The sequence below is a fragment of the Rana temporaria genome, chromosome 6 (assembly GCF_905171775.1).
Source record: "Rana temporaria chromosome 6, aRanTem1.1, whole genome shotgun sequence".
NCBI lineage: Eukaryota > Metazoa > Chordata > Amphibia > Anura > Ranidae > Rana > Rana temporaria.
The window spans coordinates 107,381,147-107,404,872 of NC_053494.1; the positions used below are offsets into that span (position 1 = coordinate 107,381,147).

Below are 23,726 nucleotides of genomic sequence, written 5' to 3' on the forward strand. Positions count from 1 at the left end.
AGTGTTAATTTCTGGAAGATCAACAGTATTTTTCAATCAAGTACTGCATTTTTTTTCATCTGGTCTTGACATACATTTTAGGGATGGGAATGCTAGAATTCCTGTCAGATTTCCTTGTTGCAGATTTTCCCTCTATCTGGTCAAATCTGACATGGGTTAAAAGCCCTTTGCCACACTATTAAAAGAAAAAACTAAATTTGGGTGTAGATACAATTTAAAGCAGACGACATGTTTTACCTCTGACTTTTGTGATTGTCACTTTTTCAGTTTAATACACTTTACATTGTGTTCTAAATGCATAATTCTGGGCTTTTTTTCTTTAAAAACTCATGTTTGGGTGAAAGTTCAATTAAAAAGGAAAACAGAATGGTTAAATATGCAGAACAATGTGGAGAAAATAAAATAGGAAATCTCTTACAAAAACAATTATGTGGAAGTAAATTTATTGCACAATACAAAAACATGCTGGAAACTGAAATGTGAATAAAAGAAATGTAAAAAAAAAAAAAAGAATTGTACAATACAGAACTTATATACACAAATATTGAAAAGCTTTTCAACAGAAATGTACAAAGTAAACAGAACTTTATAAGCAAATTGAATATCAAGACAAGATAGATAAAAGATAAACCAGAAAGCCATATACAACAAACTATGCCTATAAAAAACTATAAGCTCTTTGGTATGCCATCTATATACGATATATATACGGTATATAAAAAAGGTATACAATCTTTGGTATGTTACTTCTTTGGTGAGCAGAAACACTTATACTTTCCACCTTTTAGAAAACAATCAAGGTGTGTAAACCTTTCAATTTAGCCCTGCAAGTGCTTTCTTCTTCAGTTTGAAAACTAAGGGCCCATTCACAGCAGAGTTACTGCACCGCGTAGTGCCACACAACATGTGAATGGCACCCCAGTGCCCGTTTCTAGAACACCTGCTTTGCAAAGCACTGAATGTGTGATAACTTACTGACAGTGCGTACAAAAAAAATACTGCAGATCCAATTTAGTTCTATTATACTGTGTAAGGTAGCTCATTTAAGGGGCTGCCTTAAAGCGGTAGTTCACCCTCCTTTCCATCATTAGACCATTAAATTCGGCATCGTAGCGCGAGCTACGGTATGCCGGTCTTAAATTTTTAATCCCCGTACTCACTGTGGTATCGATGATTGAAGAATCCGACTCCCGCGGGGAATGGGCGTGCCTATGGAGAGGGAGGATGATTGACGGCCGGCTCTGGCACGTCACGCTCCCCGAAGACAGCCGGAGTAGGTCTCGGCTATTCACGACGCCTGCGCACAGGCTATGCGCAGGCGCCGTGAATAGCCAAGCCTATTTCGGCTATTTCCGGAGAAGCGTGACGTGCCAGGGCCGGCCGTCAATCACCTTCTCTCACCATAGGAACGCCCATTCCCCGGATTCTTCAATCATCGATAGCACAGTGAGTACGGGCATAAAAAATGTAAGACCGGCATACCGTAGCTCGCGCTACGATGCCGAATTTAATGGTCTAATAAAAAAAAACTTTTTTTTTTTTTTTAACAGGGTGAACCCCCGCTTTAAAGCGACAGACATCAATAAGCACACCACAATGGAGCCTAAACTGCCTTACATGTATCTGTATTTTGGTTGATATTCTGTCTCTATCATTTAAAATACACCTATGATAAAAATGATAGACCCTTCATTTCTTTAAGTGGACAACCTGCACATTGGGTCACATAATAAAATTTCCCCCACTGTATAATATATATATATATAAAAATTGTACAACACAACAAAGCAGTGTGCACTAGATGAAATTAATCCATTGCATCACTTTCAGTGCAGGGGATATATAGAATATACTGAGCACTGGATGTACAATAAGGTAACAAAAATAATTTTCAAATAGTCTTGTTTGTATTTTGCCTGCAGACAGTAACTATTTTCCCAAAAAAGCTTTAAAAAAAAAAAAAAAAAAAAAAAAAAGGTATTGAGATTCTCTGCCAGAGCAATGCATAGTTTAACTTTTAAAGCGTATTTTCACTTATGCAGTCGAATTTGAGAAAAAAAAAACGCAATTATACTTTTGTTATGCATTTCCATTCACACAGCATGCCTGGTTTTTGAACAATGTTAGAGTGAGCCTGTCCAAAGTCTGTCCTTATTAACATACAGTGCAAGAAGCCCATCCCTATGCACGTTAACACTTTAGTGGGACAATGTTCAAATCTAGTTGCAGTTGAGAAAGTAGATCTGCCTGCACAGTACAGATGGCTTATTGTAGAAAACACAGCTGCCCAAAGAAAACAATCTAGAATTTTCCTTGCTGGAGAGTCTAAAAAATGTAAGCTGCATTTTTTTTTTTTTTTTTTGCTATGTAGATAGGGACATGTAACAAATATCAATTTGTCTTTATCCCAATAGTGTAATCTTAAAAGTTGAAATAATTTAACTAGTTGTCATCACTGACCTGACTCAAGTATAGAGATGAGGACCTGGTTTCTGTTTATGACCATCTGAACCCATTGACAATATTGGAATGAGTTTTGGATGCACTGCATTTTCATTTCAGTTGCCAATGCACAAAAATCACAGCCCACTGGATTTTTTTTCCCCCTTTGGTTCTGCAAAGTAATCTAACAAAACTATTAAAGAAAATTGCGTTTCTTGTACATACAGTTGAACCTTGGATTACGAGCATAGTCCGTTCCAGGAGTATGCTCATAATCTAAAATGTACTCGCATATCAAAGCGAGTTTTCCCATTAAAGTCAATGGAAATGAAAATAATTAGTTCCGCATTGAATTCAATTGGATGCAATACCGAATGCGGCCAGAGCTGGGGGGCACCAGAGAGCACCGAAAACGTCTGAAAAGGCCCAAGGACACTTTGGTTCATTTCCTGCGCCCCCGTACCTCAGGCCAAATGAGGTACTGCAGGCCAATGTTCGGCTCTGCTTCTGCGCCCCCGTACCTCAGGCCAAATGAGGTACTGCAGGCCCATTTAGCTTGAATACTGCTCGTCTTGCGAGTCAACACTAGCAAACAGAGTCAGAATAAAAATTTAAAAAAAGTTGCTTGCAAATTAAAAACGCTCTCAAACCAAGTTACTCTTAAACCGAGGTTCCACTGTACTTTAAAAATACAATAAAACGTTCAGTTGTGAATAAGCCCCACACAGGTTTGGAAGCCTTCTTGGAAGTCTCCAATTGAAAGTATGCTATAGAAGATGTTGGAGAGATTATATATCCTAGTTGGCCTGGAAACCCCTCTGAACCGCTGACTCCATCAGCAAGAGCTTAAGTCTGATGCCAATTACGAAAGGCTAATCTATCTACAACTAGAAGCAGATGGCCTATAACAGCTGTCACCTGGCAATTAACACCCCAGCCAATACTAACCAATTTGTCTGCAGGACTTTTTTTGTGATATTTCTAGCAAAATATGCAACTTTACAAGAAATGTTAAAACCGAATGTCAATTTTCTATCATAAACAAAATGCAGACAGGTTTTCTGTAACACAAAATGTATTTCAACAGATCTTTACTAAAGCAATGCTTTTCCCTACCCATCTTGCTATTTAGTTTATTAGCAGCAACATGTCCAGACTGTACCATTTTACTAAAAGAGGGATTCTACCCGCTACACGTCACATGATCCTTATGTCCTTGGATATATCTAGGAGTCCTCCAATGTACTCCCTGACCTTAGAGTCCTCAAGCCTGCCCATCCCCTATAAATACTACAAACATCAGAAGAATGCAGATTGTAGATTACATGTGTCACAACAGAACCTGCCAGGTTATGGACCTTGAAGGGAGTACAACGCAAAAAGCTCGTCTTGTAAAGCTGGATGTTAGTGCAAATAAAACAATTATCTTGGACACTACTCAAATGTTCTGGTTTCAATTATGAACAAGAAGCGTCATTATTTTCATAACGGCTGCGCTTTAAATTTGAACCCATAAATGCAAATCTGTGCAAAGTGCAAACACGAAAATGGTAAAAATGCATTTTTCATTTTAAGGCGTTAATTAGTGATGAATTTTGTGCCAAGCATGAGCTCCTCTGTAGCGCTCACATTACTAAATAGCCCTGGTTCACACTGGTGCAGCTTTAAAAAAAGGCGATACAAACCGGCAGATCAGTGCAATTTGCACCTCTAAATTCATTGCGACTTTGTTTAACAGAATGATATGCAAGTTGCAATGAAATGGGAAAAAAATTGTGCAGGAACCTTTTTCTGAGTTGCGGCAATTTGAACGGTTCCATTGCCGACAATGGGGTGCGACTTGTCATGCGATTTGGAACTGTCATATCGCATGACAATTCTCACCGGTGTGAACAAAGGCTTATTGGCTGTGTTTGGATTTATTTTTGTAGTAAGCAGCTTCAGCAAAAGTACAAATATTTTAACTCAAAAACATCTCTATTACTTATACCTTCCAAACTGACATAGAACAAATGAGTTTCTTAAAGAAAATCTGAAATACTATTACAGGTAGTGCACAGGTTTGCTAAATATAGCATTTTCTTTAATGTAGAAATCCAGTAATAATTTTTAAGTAAACAATATTAAAATAAGTTGCCTCTAATGATAATAATCGTGTGTTTAGTGGCGCTGCTTAAATTTGAATTCTGGCCATTGTAAGGGCTGCGGATAGTTCTGGCTAATGTTCCCTCTCTCCTCCTTTCCCTTCATCCATTCTGGAAACAAAACGTGTATTCTGGTATTCAAGGTTTTCTGTGAATGGACTAGGGGAGAGAAGGGGTGAGTCAAGGGTAGGATTTCCCCTTGTCCATTTACAGAACACCTCGCATTCAGTAAAACAATACAAGGCTCTTCTGTGAATTGACTAGGAAAAAGACGAGGGGAGAATGAACAACGCAATCTTTCACTGCACTTTAGCTGGAACTGTCAGTTGAGTTCATTTGTCTAGAATGAGACCTTTTACAGTAATGAGCAACACGGAGGATAAAAGTTATAATCATTAGCGAGAACTTGTTTTTTCCTTTAGTTCCATTTGACAACAAAATATAACAATTTACAGACTAATATAATTTAGGCATTTCAAATGATGATGAATTATGCCTATGGTAAGTGCAAAATGTGGCAAGACTGGCAGGTACCGGGCACCTGCCGAAAGAGTGACAAACTATATGGTCCACCATAATAAATATCCATAACTGGACATTCCCACAAGCTGCTTAGCCAATGCACCCAACATGTTATTGCTAGTGCTAAGCTAAGAAATAGTACTGGATCAAAACAAAAAAAAAAAAGTTTTATATTCACTGTATTTATCGGCATATAACACGCACAGGCACATACCACGCACTCTAACTTTAAGAGGGAATTTTCAGGAAAAAACACGCAGGCACAGTTTACCCTCGATTTTCAGGGTAAAAAAGTGAGTGTTATACGTCAATAAATAAGTACCCAAAGTGTTAATCTACTTTACTAAAACTACATGTAACAAAATATCAGTCAAACAAAATCTCCTGCGCTCAACAGTGGTGCGATGGCAAGGGAAGCCGCCTGGAATTCCTATGGCTCCCAGTACATGCAAAGGCCTTGCTGCCCTCCAAGGGTCAGGGGATACCCAACGGGGACGCATTACCCAAGTAATATTTATTAAGATCAAAAAGGAAGGAAACATATTCACAAAACAAGAGGATAGTAAAAGCATTTCAAAGTCCACAATGGACTAAAAAGAAAAAGCGAAACCTGCGCGTATGAAAGGTGAATGTGAGGAAGGTGAATGTGAACAGACTGCTGCCCCCCCTAAAACATGTTTACCAAGGCAAACAGAAATACAGATATAAACAAAGAGGATGGGGGTAGTGGCGCTATCTGTGTGTACCCTGTATGACCAGGGTGTGATCTGGCTGAAAAGCCTGCGAGTATCCTAACGCCAATCAGCGAGGATCATAAGTGGATCCACTTATGATCCTCGCTGATTGGCGTTCGGATACTCACAGGCTTTTCAGCCAGATCACACCCTGGTCATACAGGGTACACACAGATAGCGCCACTACCCCCATCCTCTTTGTTTATATCCACAATGGACTAAAAGCAACTAGGTCAGCAGGACTGTGTCCGACATGCCGGAGGACCTTTCAGATAATGACACGTTTCGAGGGGAGAGCCCCTCTTCCTCAGAGTCCTCGGGCTCTCCCCTCGAAACGCATCAGTAAGATGGAAGGTCTCTGGCATGTCAGACACAGTCCTGGTTGCTTTTTGTCCATTGTGGACTTTGATATGCTTTTACTATCCCCTTAGTTTGTGAGTATGTTTCCTTTCTTTTTGATTTTAATAAATATTACTTGGGTAATGTGCAAGGTTGGCGCGCCGCCCTCTTTTCATTATTTTACAAGGTAACAAACTATACAGGGCATAAATACTTAAAATCATTGATTGGTGCAAGTGTATATAAGCTGATATACAATGGCAATGATCAAAACAATGTACGTATATATGAAATATTGTAAAAGTCAAAACCAACACATCTATACAATTATCCATTAGGTGGATCCCTCTTCGTGGTAAAGCATCAAAATTAAACGTGAATCAGGCACAATTTGTGAAAACAATCCACCACTGTTAACCCCTGTGGAAACACTCGCACCTTAAAAACTTTGGAGCTTTATATATTATATTAGGTCTACTTTGCAGGGTCCCAGTAAACAGCTGGAAAAAGCTATAGTGGATGATTAAAACTCCCTCCTTGGTAATATCAGCATAAGAAAACACCAGTATAATTACTCAGATAGAAAAGGAGGAAAAACATAATGCTTACCGTATAGCTAAAATCAACCCATCTTTATAAAAAAAAAAGTCATGCATTATTTTGCTAAGAAAATCACTTTGAAAAACACCCCCTGGCTTTTCTGGCCATATTGAGTAAGAAAAGATATTTCATGCAGCATTTACTTCCCGGAATTCATCTGCCCTTCGCTCAGGCATACAGGAGAGAGGGTGTGCTTAGCTGAAAAAAAAAACCTCATCCCCTTCTCAAGATTCCTAGGATGTATGACATTGGCCTAGGCCTGGAAACCAGGAAGTAATTACATTCAAAAATAAAGTTAAAATTGAATATGATATACTTTCCTATCTATTTACTAAAAACTAGCAACAAAAGGATTACAATTAGTCAATGTTGTTTGAAAGAGTGAATTTCCCCATTTGATAATTGTATAGTAGTGATGGTTTGGACTATTGCAGTTACTGGTACATTTCAATTTTTTATAGAATTGAAATCATCATTATATATATATATATATATATATATATATATATATATATATATATATATATATATATATATATATATATATATATATATATATATATATATATATATATATATATATATATATATATATATATATAAAAAAAAAAAAAAAAACACCCCCACCACACTTAGGCATACACCAGAAAAATGACATTAAGGGCTCTTTCACACGGAGCGGATCCGTATTGATCCGCTCCGTTAGCCCGTTTGGCTCAGCGGGGATTCCTCCGTTAATCCCCGCTGAGTTGTCGGCTGACAGGGCGGTCCCCGCACACAGTGCAGAGACCGCCCTGTCTCTCCTCCGCTCTCCCCTATGGGGATGTGTCCGTATTCATCCGATCCGTTCCGCCAGACGGAAGAAAAATAAGGTTTTCTTCCGTCTGAAAAAGCGGAACTTTGCGGACGCGGATCGTTGCGGACGTTAGCGGATGAATCATCCGCCAACGTCTGCAATCCCATAGGGGTACAACGGAAACGGACTTGTAATAAACGGTCCGTTCGTCCGCCCGTGTAAAAGGGCTCCAAGGATGAACAGGCTTCCTTTAGTCTTGTACAGTTGTACAGGATCCTCTGTATGGAAACGTCTTAAGCCTTGTACACACGATCCGATTATTGTCAGGGGATTGACTGTTGACAGACTGTTGTCCTAAAATCTGACTGTTAGTACACTCCTTCTGACAATTGTTGCCCAACTTTCGGCCAACAAATGTTGGATGGCAGGCTAGTAAATTTTCAGCGGACAACTGTCTGTTGTCAAAAAGGCGGCGCTCAAGGGTTGAAATTCCTCGTAGTACGTCATTACCTTTGTGTTTGTTGGCTGACAATTGTGTACCGTTAGTATGCAAGACCAGATCCAGGCACAGGCTCTTGGACAAAAATCAGACGCTCGGTTGGCCAACAATCAGATCGTGTGTACGAGGATTAACTCTAATTTCCCAACACTGTAAACTTCTCAAAGTCTGCTTTGGAAGCAGCAAGTCACATAGGGAAGTCAGCATCATCTCTTCCTTACCAGCCTGACTGCCCTTGGCTCTCCCCTTTTTATTCATTCAATCATGAAGGTGCAGAATCACATGTGGGCCTAGGTACTGCTCCAGACGGCCACTGCTCCAGACGGACTCCCACATATCAAGTCATTCTTATATTTGCATAACTCCTCCCAAGAGGCAGCTCATGTTCTGCATCAGGGCTGAAGACTCTTGAGAGGAGTACTGAGGCAGGGTGCTGTGGTGTCTTCAGGCAGCTACCGGTATGTACAGAACCCTGCTGTTCCCTTCCACCAGCCATGATCTGCCTGCATTGCACGGAAATATACAGAAACCAGTGATGTGTGTGGGTCTGAAATAAGGTATGCGAGGAAGATGGAAAATGTCATTAACATCTTAACAAGGAACCAGAAAGCTAAACCTCAGTTGTAATTTCTGAGCAAATTATATATATCAAATATGGGGTGTTCAAAATAGTATGCGATATGTCGCTTACTGTTTGCCAATTCCATAACTAGAAAACGCTTTTCATTGTCTGTATGCTGCAGAGCTAGATTTCTGGTCTTCTGTGAGAGCAGTGGTCTTCTGCAGCTATCCAATATGGTAAGGAAACACCGCTTTGTACATGTCAGTCACACAAGAAAATACTGGGGTTAATTTACTAAAGGCAAATGGACTTTGCGAAAGCAGTTGCACTCATTTTCCCCAGAGCTTAACCACTTGCTTACTGGGCACATATACCCCCCCCCCCCCTCCCTCCTGCCCAGGTGAAATTTCAGCTTCCGGCACTGCGTCGCTTTAACTGATAATTGCGCGGTCGTGCGACGTGGCTCCCAAACAAAATTGACGTCCTTTTTTCCCCCACAAGTAGAGCTTTCTTTTGCTGGTATTTGATCACCTGTGCGGTTTTTATTTTTTGCGCTGTAAACAAAAAAGAGCGATAATTTTGAAAAAAAATACAATATTTTTTACTTGTTGCTATAATAAATAGCCCAATTAAAAAAAATAAAAAAATTCAGTTTAGGCCGATACGTATTCTACATATTTTTGGTAAAAAAAAAAAAAAAAAAAAAAAATCGCAATAAGCGACTGGTTTGCACAAAAGTTATAGCGCCTAAAAAATAGGGGACAGAATTGTTTATTTTATTTTTTTTACTAGTAATGGCAGCGATCTGCGATTTTTATTGGGACGGCGACATTATGGCGGACACATTATATGCACTAATTACTGTATAAATGTGACTGGCATTGAAGGGGTTAACACTAGGGGGTGCGGAAGGGGTTAAATATGTTCCCTATATAGTGTTCTAACTGTAGATGGAGGAGGGTGACCGATCTATGTCCCTATGTACAAGGGAAACCGATCGGTCTCCTCTCCAGAGAGGGACGCTGTCTCTGTGTGAGCTGGCAATGAGAGATGATCTCAAATGTTTACATTTGAGATCATGGCTCATTGGCCGCACAGATCACATAGCAAACAGCCACTCTGATTGGCCGTTCGCCGCGATCTTTGATTGGCTGTGTCCAAGGGACATGGCCAACACAGAGTTTCCCCACTGCGCGCTCGGGAGCGTGCGCGGGGAACGCCAAAAGGGGCGGATGTCAATTGACGTCCAGTTAGATTTTCAGGTCCGCGCTGTAGCCGTCAATCGGCTATAGCGCGGGCCTGAGGTGGTTAAAGAGGAAGTAAAGCCTCGGTAAGAAAAAAATAAATAAAGGACTCCCTGCAAGACAAAGGCATACTAGCTCATTATGAAGTACTTACCCGAGATCGAAGCCCCCGCATGACTTCACTCCCCCGCATGCCGCCACCAACGGCATGATCGCCGTTAGAAGCGGCACGCTCAGTGCACCGTTGTCTACGTAGACATCGGTGCATGTCTTTTGCAAATATCTCCTAAACCATGTAGGTTTAGGAGATATTTCTTGCACCTTCAGGTAAGCCTTAATCTAGACTTACCTGTAGCTAAAAGTGGTCTGTAAGGGTTTACAACCACTTTAAAATGTGATGAAGTTCTGACAATCACCATCATCCAAGCATGTACAAGCAAAAACGCTGTTTATTTTTCTTGCACCCGATTAGTGAAGCTTTGCCACATTCACTAAGCTATAGTGAATAGGAGTTCAACCCCACTGGCAAAGTGCGCTGTCTACAGGTATTTGCCTTTAGTAAATCAATCCCTGCTGTATTTAAACATCATTAATTAGCAGGCCCATTTTGCAAAATGCTTAGGACTACCATAATCCTTATTTTTTTAAAGGACCTGAACCTCAGCCTGTAAAAATGCTGAAAAATTGTTTCCCTGTTCTAAGAACTGAATTCTTTAAAGGAGGAGAGTTGCATGGCAAAGAATATTAACAGTTTGAAACGTCTTAATAGGACTTAATAGATTATATAAAACTCCAAAAAGATTTAAAAGTGGAATTTAAGAGACTTTATGATTAGCAAATTTTCCTAAGGGCCCTTTCAAGCGAGTTTTCAGATTAGGACTACCTGTCTTTTAGGCGGACCCGATTGTTCCATGCAGCTCTATAGGCAGGCTAGTGTAAATGGACTTGTATCAGTTTACACCCACCTACCTCCGAGTCTGTCCAGGTAAAAAAAAAAATGTATCTTTTCAGACCTAAATGTGACAGATATCAGATGGCCCGATACAAATCCATTTATATTTGGCTGTCCATTGAGCTATCACAAGTCTGTCTGTGTCACTGGGCACAAACTGAACAGGCATGGATAGAATAATAAAAAAAACACACACTGACGTCTGCTCACAGATCCCCTTCTGAACAGAGCAGCTCCATGTGAAAGAGCCCTATTGGCGTTTGCTGACCTAGACTTGCTGACCTAGAAATAGAATTTAAAATGTAAATATTAAATAGGGGCTATGTACAAAACTTATATTTAACTAGGAACAAATCTACACTGTTTTGGGGCCAAAATGTAAATTGTTCACAGTAGAACAGATCTTTGCACCTTTTTAATATCTTTCTACTGGGCACTGCCATCACTTAGCATCTGGCATGAAGCAATGGTATAAATCAAAATGAAAGAGGTGCATTTTCCAAAGTATTATCAAAATAGTTTAAGTCAGATTATCTATGTGCATATATATCTTACACACATACAGACACATACACAGGCAGACTATGCATAAAAAAAAATATATATATATATATGCACAAAACACACACACACAAACACACATATACATGCGTGTATATACACAGATCAGCCATAACATTATATCCACTGACAGGTAAAGTAAATAACATTGATTATCTCGTTATAATGGCATCTGAAAGTGGGTGGGATATATTAGGTAGCAAGTGAATGTTGTCCCTAAAGTTGATGTGTTCGAAGTCGGAAAAAAATGGGCAAGCATAAGGATTTGAGTTACTTTGACAAGGGCCAAATTGTAATGGCTAAATGACTGGGTCAGTGTATAATAGTGTAGTGTTAATTTTGGCTGCAAATTTTGATTCAGTTTTATTCTTAGTCTTTTGACTAAAATTGCATTTTAGTTTTAGTCCCATTTTAGTCTTCTACAATGGTTATAGTTTTAGTTGTATTTAGTTGACTAAAATGCATTTTAGCCATCTAATGGGTGCAGTTAAATTGTAATGCATTATTTTAGCATATGTCCACAGTTTCCAAACTCATTATATACTGCTGGAGTAAAAAATCAAATATGTTATTTATGGTATTAAAGCGCAGGTTCACCATATAAAAAATGTATAACACTACATCCAGCCCAGTTCTGCAAATAAAATTACACTGACCTTTTTTTTTTTTTCACCGTAGATAGCGTTTATCCTTAGAATTCACTGCGGCTTCCGGGTAGGGAATCCCGCGGGAGTGGGCGTTCCTATTGACATGCCAATTGATTGACATGCTAAACTACGGCACACAGCGCGTCACGACTTCCCGAAATAGGCTTGGGTCGGCTCGGCTCTATTCGGCGCCGAATAGAGCCGAGCCGACCCGAGCTTTTTTCGGGAAGTCGTGACGCGCTGTGTGCGCCGTCGTTTTAGCATGTCAATCAATTGGCATGTCAATAGGAACGCCCACTCCCGCGGGATTCCCTACCCAGAAGCCGCGTGAATTCCAAGGATAAACGCTATCTACGGCGAAAAAAAAAAAAAAAGGGTCAGTGTAATTTTATTTGCAGAACTGGGCTGGATGTAGTGTTAGAAATTTTTTATAGGGTGAACCCCCGCTTTAAGGTTTAAACTAAAAAGCCATTTTAATTTTAGTCATATTTTACTCATCTCCATTGTTTTATTTCTATTTTAGTAGATTAAAATAGTATTCATTTAGTCTACAAAAATGTTTTAGTCTATTAAATGAACACTGGTGGTCAGGACCTAAAAAAAAAAAAAAGAAGTGGTCCAAGGAGGGAAAACCAGCAAACCGGCAACAAGGCCAAGGCTCATTGATGCACGTAGGGAGCAAAGGATGGCCTGCGTTGTCCGATCCAACAGAAGAGCTACTGTAGCTCACATTGCTGAACAAGTTGATGCTGGTTCCAACAGAAAGGTGTCAGGCACACACTGCATCAAAATTTGTTGCGTATGGGGATGTGTAGTCACAGACCGGTCTAGGGTGCCCATGCTGACCTGTGTCCTCACCCAAAAGAGCCTACAATGGGCACATGTGACTCAGGAACTGCACCACAGCAGCAATAAAATGAATTCAAGAATGGTTTGGGGAACAGCATCCAAATTCTCCAGATCTCAATCCAAACAAGCATCTGGGTTATGTGCTAGAAAAACAAATCAGATACCTGGAGATCCCACTTCAAAACTTAAAGGATTTGCTGACGGCTTGGTGCCAGATACCATAGGATAGCTTCAGAAGTCTAGTAGAGTGCCTCAACAGGTAATGGTGGGTGGTCAAAATGTTATGGCTGTGTATGTGTACATATAGATAGCTAGCTAGATAGAACACACACACAGAACACACACACAGAACACACACACAGAACACACACACAGAACACACAGAACACACACACTAACACCTTTGATAAAAACAACATCTTCGCATACAAGGCGGGCATGTTATACAAATATGGTATGAAATAAGCTTTAAAATACTGGTCACAATGGATAATTACAATATTGTAACTGCCTAAGCTGGCTTTCTTGTAGCCGTAGTGCATTGTTATAACAAAGTTGCTAAATACTGCATGCATTTGCAGCAGTGCAGCAATTTAGGACCTATCACTACTATAAAGGCACCATGATTGTTTAGAGAAGCACTTAAATCCATAAACTGGAATGAATAATATAAGCTCATTCCAGTTTTGCTTTACAGCAAAGATGCAATGTAAAAGTAAAATCGAAATAAATAGCAGTATAAAGTAGTTTCAAGGGAGGAACTTTTTACGCATCATGCATACAATGAAGAATAAGGCAAAAAACTACACCCAGTGCAATTAGTTTCTGTCTCCCAGGCTTTCCATTCTATACACTATGGTTGTTGATGAATCCTCATTTGATTCTGGTGACACTTGTTTCCATACTGTATCTTTAAGTGCAAGTTCCTGCTGCAGATGTTCATAGTCCAGAGGTCCATATAAAAGTTGGTTCTTCAAGTAACATACATAATTGATTAGTTTAAAAAAAAGGTTCAAAACTAAAATAAAAAATGTAAAACAATGGTGTTGGTGGCAAACAGATTTGTTAGATCCAACAAGCACAAGCAAGGTTACTGCAAAGCAAAAGAAGGATAGTGCTTTACCTTTGCAAAAGATGTAAAGCAAACAGCACAAGAAACTGGTGCCAGGTGCGCAAACATCAAAAATGCCCTGTTACCTTGACTTTTAGCCAAAGCTAAATCAATTATTCCTTTATAACACATACATGACTCTTTAGCATTAGTGTACAGAAGCAGAAACAATGTGGCTTTAACAGTGTTTGTTGAGAATACAAATTGTCTACAGCATTTGTAGCCAGTGATCATAGAATTTGCAGGTGCATAATTTCTTTTTACATGAAATATGGCCCCAGAAGAAGGCAAGGCTGATGTATATTTTTTTTAAAGGCCAAGTTCACCTTTCTGAACAAGTTACTTGTGTATTTAGGGTGTAACATGTTCAGCATGCACCCTCCTCCCCCTGTGACAGCAGATAGGGGATCCTCTTCCCGGCGGTCACAATTTTGAAAACAGCACAGGCGTGAGGGGCAAAAACCCACAAGGCTGCATCTTTCATTCAGTTTTCTCTAAGTAAACAAACTACAAGCATCGTCTTCCATTGCAGCTATTGGCTTGTAGTTGTCAATGAACTGTGAGGGCCCTCGTAGTTCATTAATCTTCCTGCTCTCAAATAACCGACTGCCCATATTGGAGGTACAATCAGACCACTATCCTTAGAGTCTGCAGGAGCCTGGCATTTCCCCCCTTCAATATGCTGATTGTGGGGTGCAATGCTCTGCAGGCTCCTAAAAAAAAAAAAAAAAATGCAATAAAAAAAATTACCTGTAAAAAAAGTGTTTTTTCCCCGCCCAAAAGGGGATATTGCCCTTTAAAACTACTCACATGACATCCCCGTGGATCTGGATTCCTTGGATTATATTAATCAAGGTAAACTGTGGGGATAGAAATTATGGGAGCTTTCTTACTATTGAAGGTGCGATACTCCAAAACGGTTATCCTTGCTTCACCACCTAGTGAATTTCCAAGTGCATAGGGCAGTAAAGGAGCAGGGGTGACAATCCCACCTTTAGTCTTCTCTCATTAACCTGTACAGTGCTCCCATCTGAGGTACATACATTTTATTGACTATATTTTTTTAATAGTTTGCTATATATGTGAATGGAAAGACCATCAATATACACATTTTGATTCCTGGGCTTATATTATAGCGTGAACTTTCCATAGCTAAAACTTGCTAGGGTATCTAAAAAAAAAAAAAAAGTAATTTATAGATGACCCCCTGTGCTTTTAGCTCAGAGTAGAGGTTTAGTAATAGTATACTGGATAGTTATTCTATGAAATACAGATTTGAAATAAAATTTGTGTGTCTTAGCATTTGTTATCCTCCAATAAAAATGTTTTATTACCTTTTATATTAAGTTTCAGAACAGCTCATATTTTTCACGGATACTGAATTTCTATTGTACTGGCTTACAATACATGTTCCAGTGTAAAATAAACTTAAATTAAGAAAAATAAATTCAGTTTTACCACCATCAACATGGTGCACATTTCCAATAATATTCCATTGCTAAAAAGGAACCATGCATTATCAACTTCTTCATATATGCACACTATACAACACCTCTAATTTAAGCAATCTCTTTAAACACTTTATACCACAATATTAGACACCCACATACTGCTTTGGGTCCATTACTATTACAATCAGTTGGGTGTCCACAATGATGTAAAGTCTTGTATATTTAGCATTCAGGTGCATAGAGTTATTCACAGTTCTAGATCCATATAATGTCATTGTCTCTACTAAAATGGTCATTACACACAGTACTGTGATATCCTACATCGAGATTGTAATGTCTAATGCATTAGCAGTGAAGTCATACTAAAATGGATTCACGTTTATATTAATTTGCAGCACAAATGACATTTGAATTTAAGTCATGCTTTTTCTTTATCTTAGGATTAGAGAAAAAACGGAAAACTGTCCAGAAGCACTGTTCTATGAAAAAGCTAAGTGAGGGCTTGTTTTGCAAAATGAAGACAATAACCGATGCTAGCTTGCTTCACGTATAAACTTAAAATTTCAACAACTGGTCAATTTCCTATTTATTTTTATCAAGTGTATATATTTTATAGTTTTCCAACACTGAGGGCCACATTGCAGAAAGTATTAAAGCAGTCAGTCAAGGTACCCAACAAGGATGCAATGTTAAACTTACCCGTTGATCACCTCCTTCTCTACGTGGGTCGAGTTTCTTTGCAAAGTGCCTTAAATTGTCATAATTATGAAAATTGCAAAGTCCTACCAAATCCTGTGAAAACAAAAAAGGAAGCATTTGTTTTCTGCATTTTTTTTAAAAAAAAAGCAAGGGAGGCAAATTATGCCTATTTTTTTTAAAATAGTGTTCTAAGGAGTTAAAGTAGAACTATAGGCAAAACATTTTTTCTTCATTTTGGAAAGAGCCTATAACCCATTCAATTTTCTATTCACCATCTGTGTCCCATTGCAGAGATTTCCCTTAACTTCCTGTCCAATAGGAAAACAGGAGGCAAGAGAAAATCCTTGCAAATTAAAGGAATCCCAGGTCACCAGAACTAGTGTCCTCATTGGAATATTTCCACTTCATTAGTTTTCTGGAGAAAACCCGAAATTTGTGGTTTTCAGTTACTTTCACTTTTAACGATAATGGCAAACAGGACAAAAAGAGGGTGAATCTCCTTAACATGGGTAGAGACCGCAACAAAAACAGGCAGCTGTTCCAGTCCATCTTCACCTCAACCAGAATTGAAAAAAATAAATAAAAAAGATTTGCCTTTAGTTCTATAATCATCAGATGGAAATTATCACTAAAAGGATAACAGCACATCAGAGGTTACTGATGGTTGGATGCATGCGACTCTTTCATTCTTTCCAAAGCAAAATGGTGCACGTCATAAGGTTTCTTTACACACCTGACAAAACTGGATCCCGCGGACACTATTTCCCAACTTGTCCAGAGGAGGAGACCAACACATAATGCCCATAACATTGGGGACCACAAGAAGGATCCCTCCAGCAACTCCAGATTTTGCAGGGAGGCCAACCTGTGAGACCAAAGAAAGCATTTGAGTACACTGATAAGACACCTTTTTGATATTTATACATTGCTGATCAGATATTAAGGAAAAAATCCCACTACATGTTCTAGCCACCACTCACACCCCCACACACTTATCTGTCTCCACTTACAATCCAGCGCTATCCTGTCTGCAGCAGTGCTGCTCCCTCTTGCTCTTTTTACAGGAGACTCTGAGCAGCGGGAGCCCTTTGGCTCAGTAAAATAACACGAGAAGGGAGCGAGGGACATGGCCAAGCCACAGTATGTGTTTCTATAAGCACACACAGCCCAGCTTGGGAGGGGGGGGGGCCAACACGGGTGCTCCCCCAGGACTCTGGGCAATATAAATTGCACAAAGAAAACTGTAACCCATTTTATATTTTAAAGCAAAAAATAAAAAACAAAACTTTAAAGTGATACTAAAGTCTAGTGTTTTTTTGCCTAAAAATAACATACATGTTATACTTGCCCTGCTCTGTGTAGTAGTTTTGCACAGAGCAGCCCAGATCCCTCTTCTTGTGTCCCTCTTCGGCTCTCCTGGCCCCTCCCCCCTGACAAGTGTCCCCACAGTAAGCATCTTGCTTTGGGACACCCGAGCCGCAGCTCTGTGTATCCATTCAGTTTGTAGCAGTAACTTTAAAGAATTACATGAGGAACTGGACAGGAGTTCCACTTGCCCACTAAAAAAATATTATTTTTTTTTAGTAAAAAATGTGTTTATGCTTCGTTAACACATGCGGGCCGAAGAAAAATTTGACAGTGTCTCTTTACTGGACTTTTTTATACTTTTTATCTTCCCAAAGATAGGTCATGAGTAGCACCTATTTTTGTGAACAACGATTTTAAAGGATGAAGCACACGAAGGGCAGAATTAGAACCCAAATATCTGATGAGCACCTTGAGAATTCATTAAAAATACTCCATTCATCAACCCAGATATAGATGCATTCTTTTCTAAGAAACAGTGTCAAATGTTGCACTAGTTGTCCCGGGTGGTATGCATTAAGTTGCATGGCAAGCTTTCACTCCCACTTCCAGTGCAGAGGGAATGAATAAGGCAGGGGTGTCCCCTATCCCCTGCCTTGTTCGCCTTTTGGCCAGGGGAACTAAGGGCATCGCCTGGGGTGGCCAGGATCTGTGCGGGGTTGATTGAAAAACTGGCGCTATACACCAAATCTAATTTTTAATTTAATTCTAATTTGAGACATTCCCGTGTGGATTTTCAAAATCATTATTAAAAGCAATTTGATTCTCTCATAAATTAATTTCTTTGGCAGGCCCATCCAGCTAGATTTAGAAAGAGGTGCCAAGCAAGCCCTGGACACAGTGGGGTCTGGCATATCCGGACTTGTATACCCACTTCTTAGCGGCCTTGCTTACAAATGCCTGGCTAATCTCAGATGACACAAATGCCTCAGTGGTCCTGAAGGCAGCACATTCAGGCTCTTCTGAGACATTGCACAACCTCCTCTATAGGGGACTCAAAACTCCCACCCACATCTTATCTCTGCAATGCGGGCAGTCATCAGGGTCTGGCATATATCAGAACTTACACCAAACCTTTCTCAAGGTCGCTGGTCCTCCGATACACCACTGTGGCCTCAAGCCATCACTTTCAAAATTTCAGTCCTTACCGGACCTTAAACTGTGGGACATTAAAGGCATTAAATAGCTAAAGGATCTATGTGACGATGGTACCTTGATTACATTTGATAGGTTAAAAAAAAACATTTGAACTACCAAGCTCCTTTTTTAGATTCTTGCAGCTCTGCCAAGCCTATAGGTCACAGTTTGGTTCTACTGCAATTTGTTTGGAACAAGATAACCTAGAGTCTTCTTTGTGGCAAAGCCCTTTGTAAACCATTATCCATGATCTAGAAGGCATTGTTGCAGTCTATTCATGCAGGCTTGGATGCTCTGAAAACCTTGTGGCGTGGGGAAGAGCAGGATCTTGATGAAGAGTATTGGGAGAATATGTGGGAGTACCCGTTTTAACATTTATTAGTAACCAGAGATAGATTGATTCAATTCAAAATTTTGCACAGAATTTATTTTATACCACAGCGGTTGCACCGTATTTAATCGGACCACCTCCACTTGCTGTTGGAGATGCCCAAGTGATCCTGCAGAGTGTCAAATCTGTTGGAAATGTCCACAAATCTATACTTTACTGGAAGGAAGTAACCCAAAATATATCCACCTTGACTACTAAACCTATTCCCTTGAAGATTAGTGTGTGCATATTGGGATTGGTGGACCCTCTAGACTTTACCAGGGCAATGTGCACTCTGTTAGGGTTATTACTGTTTTATGTGAGAAAGGCTATAGTGATCCGGTGGAAATCTGACAGGGCTCCTACTGTGAATAGAGTGTAAGGGTAGAAATGACACTAGCTTGTTGGATACATAAAGTGCAGTGCTAATGTGCCCTATTTGTGTAGGGAACTTCTGTGCATGATGTATAAAATCACAGTGATGAATAATCAAATCCAAAAACAATAAAATGAATAGATTAAAATAAAATGAACGATTGTTTGAGGGGGGCGTGGTCAGCCGCAGAACTGTATGGCTGCATTCTGAGGGAGCTCTCTGAGAACGGATCTCCCTGAGCAACTTACACAGCGACCTGTGAGCCCTAAACAACACAGAGCGATACTGGAACTTACCGGGACTGTAGCAGACATGTCGGCTAAGAGGAAGAACAGTGAGGGACCCCGCAAACTCAGTGCATTCTGCAGCCCTGCTGGGCTGCAGAGAGAACAAGATGGCGCTGCCCCCTCACCTCACTGCAATGCAGAACGGCGTGCTGCTCCCTCTCTCCATGAGGGAGAAAATCTCACAGCTACACAGCCCCAGCCTGACAGCGATCGCCTGGATGACATGCTGAGTCCAGTGAGGCAGAAAAGGAGGATCTCCTCTGAACAAGGTAATCCTCACACACCTCATACAGGCCTTGCCTGCAGCCTGGACAAAAATCCCTATGATGAAAAACTACAGGCTATGCCCACTACTGATTTACCAGTACTGGACACTACCTTTAAAGATATGATCATGTCTTTAAGAGGTGCATTACAGCATGATATGATTAGCCTTATGCACAAATCTAAATTGGAGATTGATGCTCTGGGAGAAAGAGTGGATTATATGGAGAATAAAATGTGCGATTTCACTGCTGCGCACAATGAATTAGTGCACTCCCACTTTGATCTAGAAGAAGAAATGAGACAACTCAGGATCAAAGTCGGACAAATTGAAGACAGAAATCGGAGAAATAATATAAAATTCAGAGGTATACCTGAAAATGTGAAGCCACCAGACCTAAAACGCTTCATTAAAACCATGATTTCTGATCTGATCCCTGCCACTCCTCAACAAGAGCTGGAAATTGACAGGGCACATAGACTACCTAAACCGCATTACATAGCAGAGAAAATACCTAGAGATGTCATTGCTAGGATCCACTTTTTCAATGTCAAGGAACAACTGATGCAATTCGCTCGGCGCCACTCGCCACTCCCAGATCCGTATTCTGGAATAATCCTTTACTCGGATTTCTCACAAGCGACAATCTTAGCTCGCAAAAATCTAAACTCGATCACTAAAGTGCTGAGAAACCATGGCATAATTTACAAATGGGGCTTCCCCACAAAAATTCTGGTAGATTTTAAAGGCACCTCATACACTATTTACGGAATGGAACAGGGTCTAAAAATCCTCCGCTCATGGGGACTACTCCCAAACCAAGAAAATACCAAAATGGACACTACTACACCTGGTCCCATTTCCCAGGACTGGAAAACAGCTTAAAAATCCTCTCATGGCGATTAAAATAAAAAAAAATCCTCTCATGACAAGTTTTAATGTCCAGGCACAAACTGAGGCCTCACAAATCTCTTATGCCCATGTTTAAGGGCCTTTTGCAGCTCAGGGAATCCAGATTTTGAATAATTCCTGACTGGACTTCTCTCCAAGTTTTTACCCCCAATCGATTGGAAGTACATAGTCATGTACACAGGAGTTGGAGCACAACAACTCCTATTCTTTTTTCACAGTTTTACTAAGCTTTTGTTGATTTTTCTTCCCTGGTTCGTTCACCATTTTCTGTTTTTTTTCTGCTGCCTGTACACTATTTCTAAAGCAACACCACCATCTACTGGCAAAACAATATTACTACGCCACAATGATATACCATCTACCCACATAAAAACTATCTCCTACAAGACTGAATCTACAACAAAGCATCCTCAACTGATAAGATATGCCACTTAAACTCATGTCTTTCAATGTCAAAGGCTTGAACAGCCCTCATAAAAGAAAAGCATTGTGGACAGATGCAATTAAATTCGGAAGTGATGTTTGCATCCAGGAATCCCATTTCGCTAAGGATAAAACACCTACCTTCAAACATCATAATTTTCCCCACATTTTCCTCTCCAGCAACGAAAGAAAGAAAAAAAAAAGGGGTGGCTATAGCTATCAAAGACACTGTCTCGTTCCAACAAATAGATCTCAAAACTGACACCCAAGGAAGATACATAATTCTGGTTGCCACCTTAGACAACGTGACATACACTATTGTCAATATTTATGCCCCCAATAAAAATCCCCACCAATTCATCCAAAAAGTGATTGGGAAGACAAGAAAAATTCAGAAAGGCCACCTCTTGATCTGTGGAGACTTAAACGCACCGATGGATCCTGATATGGACACCTCCAAGAAAGGAAAAGCTCCCAGAAAGGGTCTTTCCAACATTTTCTCAGCAGAAGACCTGTACGATCCCTGGAGATGCCTTCATACCACAGAAAAAGACTTTACTTTCTTCTCCAATGTTCATAAGACATACTCCAGAATAGACTATTTCATCACAGATAAAAATCTCCTCACAAAAGTAGCGAATGCTAGTATTCACAACCTAACATGGTCTGATCACGCTCCAATCACTCTTGATATTAATTCGAACCAAAATTGCCCCAACAATTATCTTTGGAGAAACAATACATATATCTTCTCCCAGGAGAAACATAGATCTGTGATGAAAAAAGGTCTAAAAGAATTTTTTGATGTAAATGATAATATGTCCGTTAACAACACTACTCTATGGTGTGCCCACAAAGCATATGCGAGAGGTCTCTTAATTCAAATCACCGCTAGAGAGAAAAAAAATAGAAACAACACGATCAACTCAATACTAGTAGAAATTTCCAACCTTGAAAAGTTACACAAAAAAAACCCCCAAAACATAATCTTAGAACGCCAACTCAATAACCTTAGATCTGATCTTAGATCCTTATTAATTGCTGACCATGACAAATATCTTAAAAAACTCAATTTAAAATACTACTCCCAAGGTAACAGAGCAGGTAAGTTAATGGCCTCCCAAATAAAACTTCGCCAACAAAAGAACAAAATTCATAAACTAACCCACCACACCTCAGGCAAAACAATCCTCAATCCTAAAGAGATAGCAGATACTTTCTCACTGTACTATGAGACACTCTATAATCTAAAAAATGACACTCTCATCCCCCAACCAAACGCTGATAACATCTCATAATTTTTAGACAATATTGTCCTTCCTTCCATTGATCCTACATCATTAGAATTACTCAACAAACCAATATCAGATGAAGAAATTATTAAGGTCATACACGAACTACCAAAAAATAAATCACCAGGCCCAGATGGCCTATCAGGAGAATATTATACTGCCTTTGAAGGAACCCTAGTCCCCTATCTTTCCAACCTATTTAATCAAGCAGCTAACTCGGAAGCCCTCGCAAAAGAACTGCTAGAAGCAATAATTATCACTATACCTAAATCAGGCAAAGATCCCACTTCCCCTTTAAACTATAGGCCCATTTCCCTACTAAACTCAGATCTGAAAATTTACGCAAAGATACTGGCGAATAGACTCGTTAATATAATTCCCACTCTAATTAAACCAGATCAAGTTGGCTTTGTTAAAAGTAGACAGGCCCCAGATAGCACAAGAAGAATGCTCAATATTATTAACTCTATACACAATAATCGAACCCCCGCCCTGCTCTTAGCTTTAGATGCTGAAAAAGCATTCGACAGAATGCATTGGGAATATATATCAAAAACCTTAACTAAATTCGGCTTTAACGGTTTTATCCACTCAGCAATCATGGCATTATATACCCAGCCCAACGCAAAGGTCTACACTTCAGGTATCTTATCTATAAACTTCCCATTAACTAACGGAACCAGACAGGGCTGCCCCCTATCCCCTATAATTTTTGCCTTAGCTATAGAACCCCTAGCAGAATACATTCGATCATCCCCGAACGTCAGAGGTGTTACGATTGGCCAAGACGTGCACAAACTAGGACTATTCGCAGACGATATCATATTGACACTGACAGAACCTGATATATCTCTGCCTACAATACACGCAATACTCGAAAAATTCAAAGATGTCTCATACTATAAAATCAATCAGGAAAAATGCTTTATCCTCCCTATGAACATACCAGACTCGACAATCAACTCTCTACGCACAACACATAAATACAATTGGGACAACAAATCGATAACATACCTAGGGATCCAACTCACATTTCCTCCAACAAAAATGTATGATGCCAATTTCCCCACACTTTTAGGCCAAATATCCCGTGACTTATCACATATTCAAAAAACCAACTTATCCTGGGTTGGTAAAATAGCCGCTT

The 23,726-nt window shown here is 39.8% G+C and overlaps 1 protein-coding gene across 2 annotated transcripts in view; it reads right to left on the reverse strand.

Moving 5' to 3' along the window:
- Positions 1 to 23,726, reverse strand: part of GLS (glutaminase) — a 166,768-nt gene that overhangs the window by 55,972 nt on the left and 87,070 nt on the right. The window contains exons 13-15 of one of the 2 annotated variants that reach the window (XM_040357135.1): positions 16,886 to 17,017; positions 16,153 to 16,245; positions 13,294 to 13,862 (exon numbers count right to left, since the gene is read on the reverse strand). In XM_040357135.1, the coding sequence (XP_040213069.1) occupies positions 13,710 to 13,862; positions 16,153 to 16,245; positions 16,886 to 17,017 (378 nt within the window). In that variant the 3' untranslated portion in view covers positions 13,294 to 13,709. Of the gene's footprint in view, positions 1 to 13,293; positions 13,863 to 16,152; positions 16,246 to 16,885; positions 17,018 to 23,726 lie in introns of those variants that run through there. The other variant, XM_040357134.1, reaches the window with a different exon arrangement.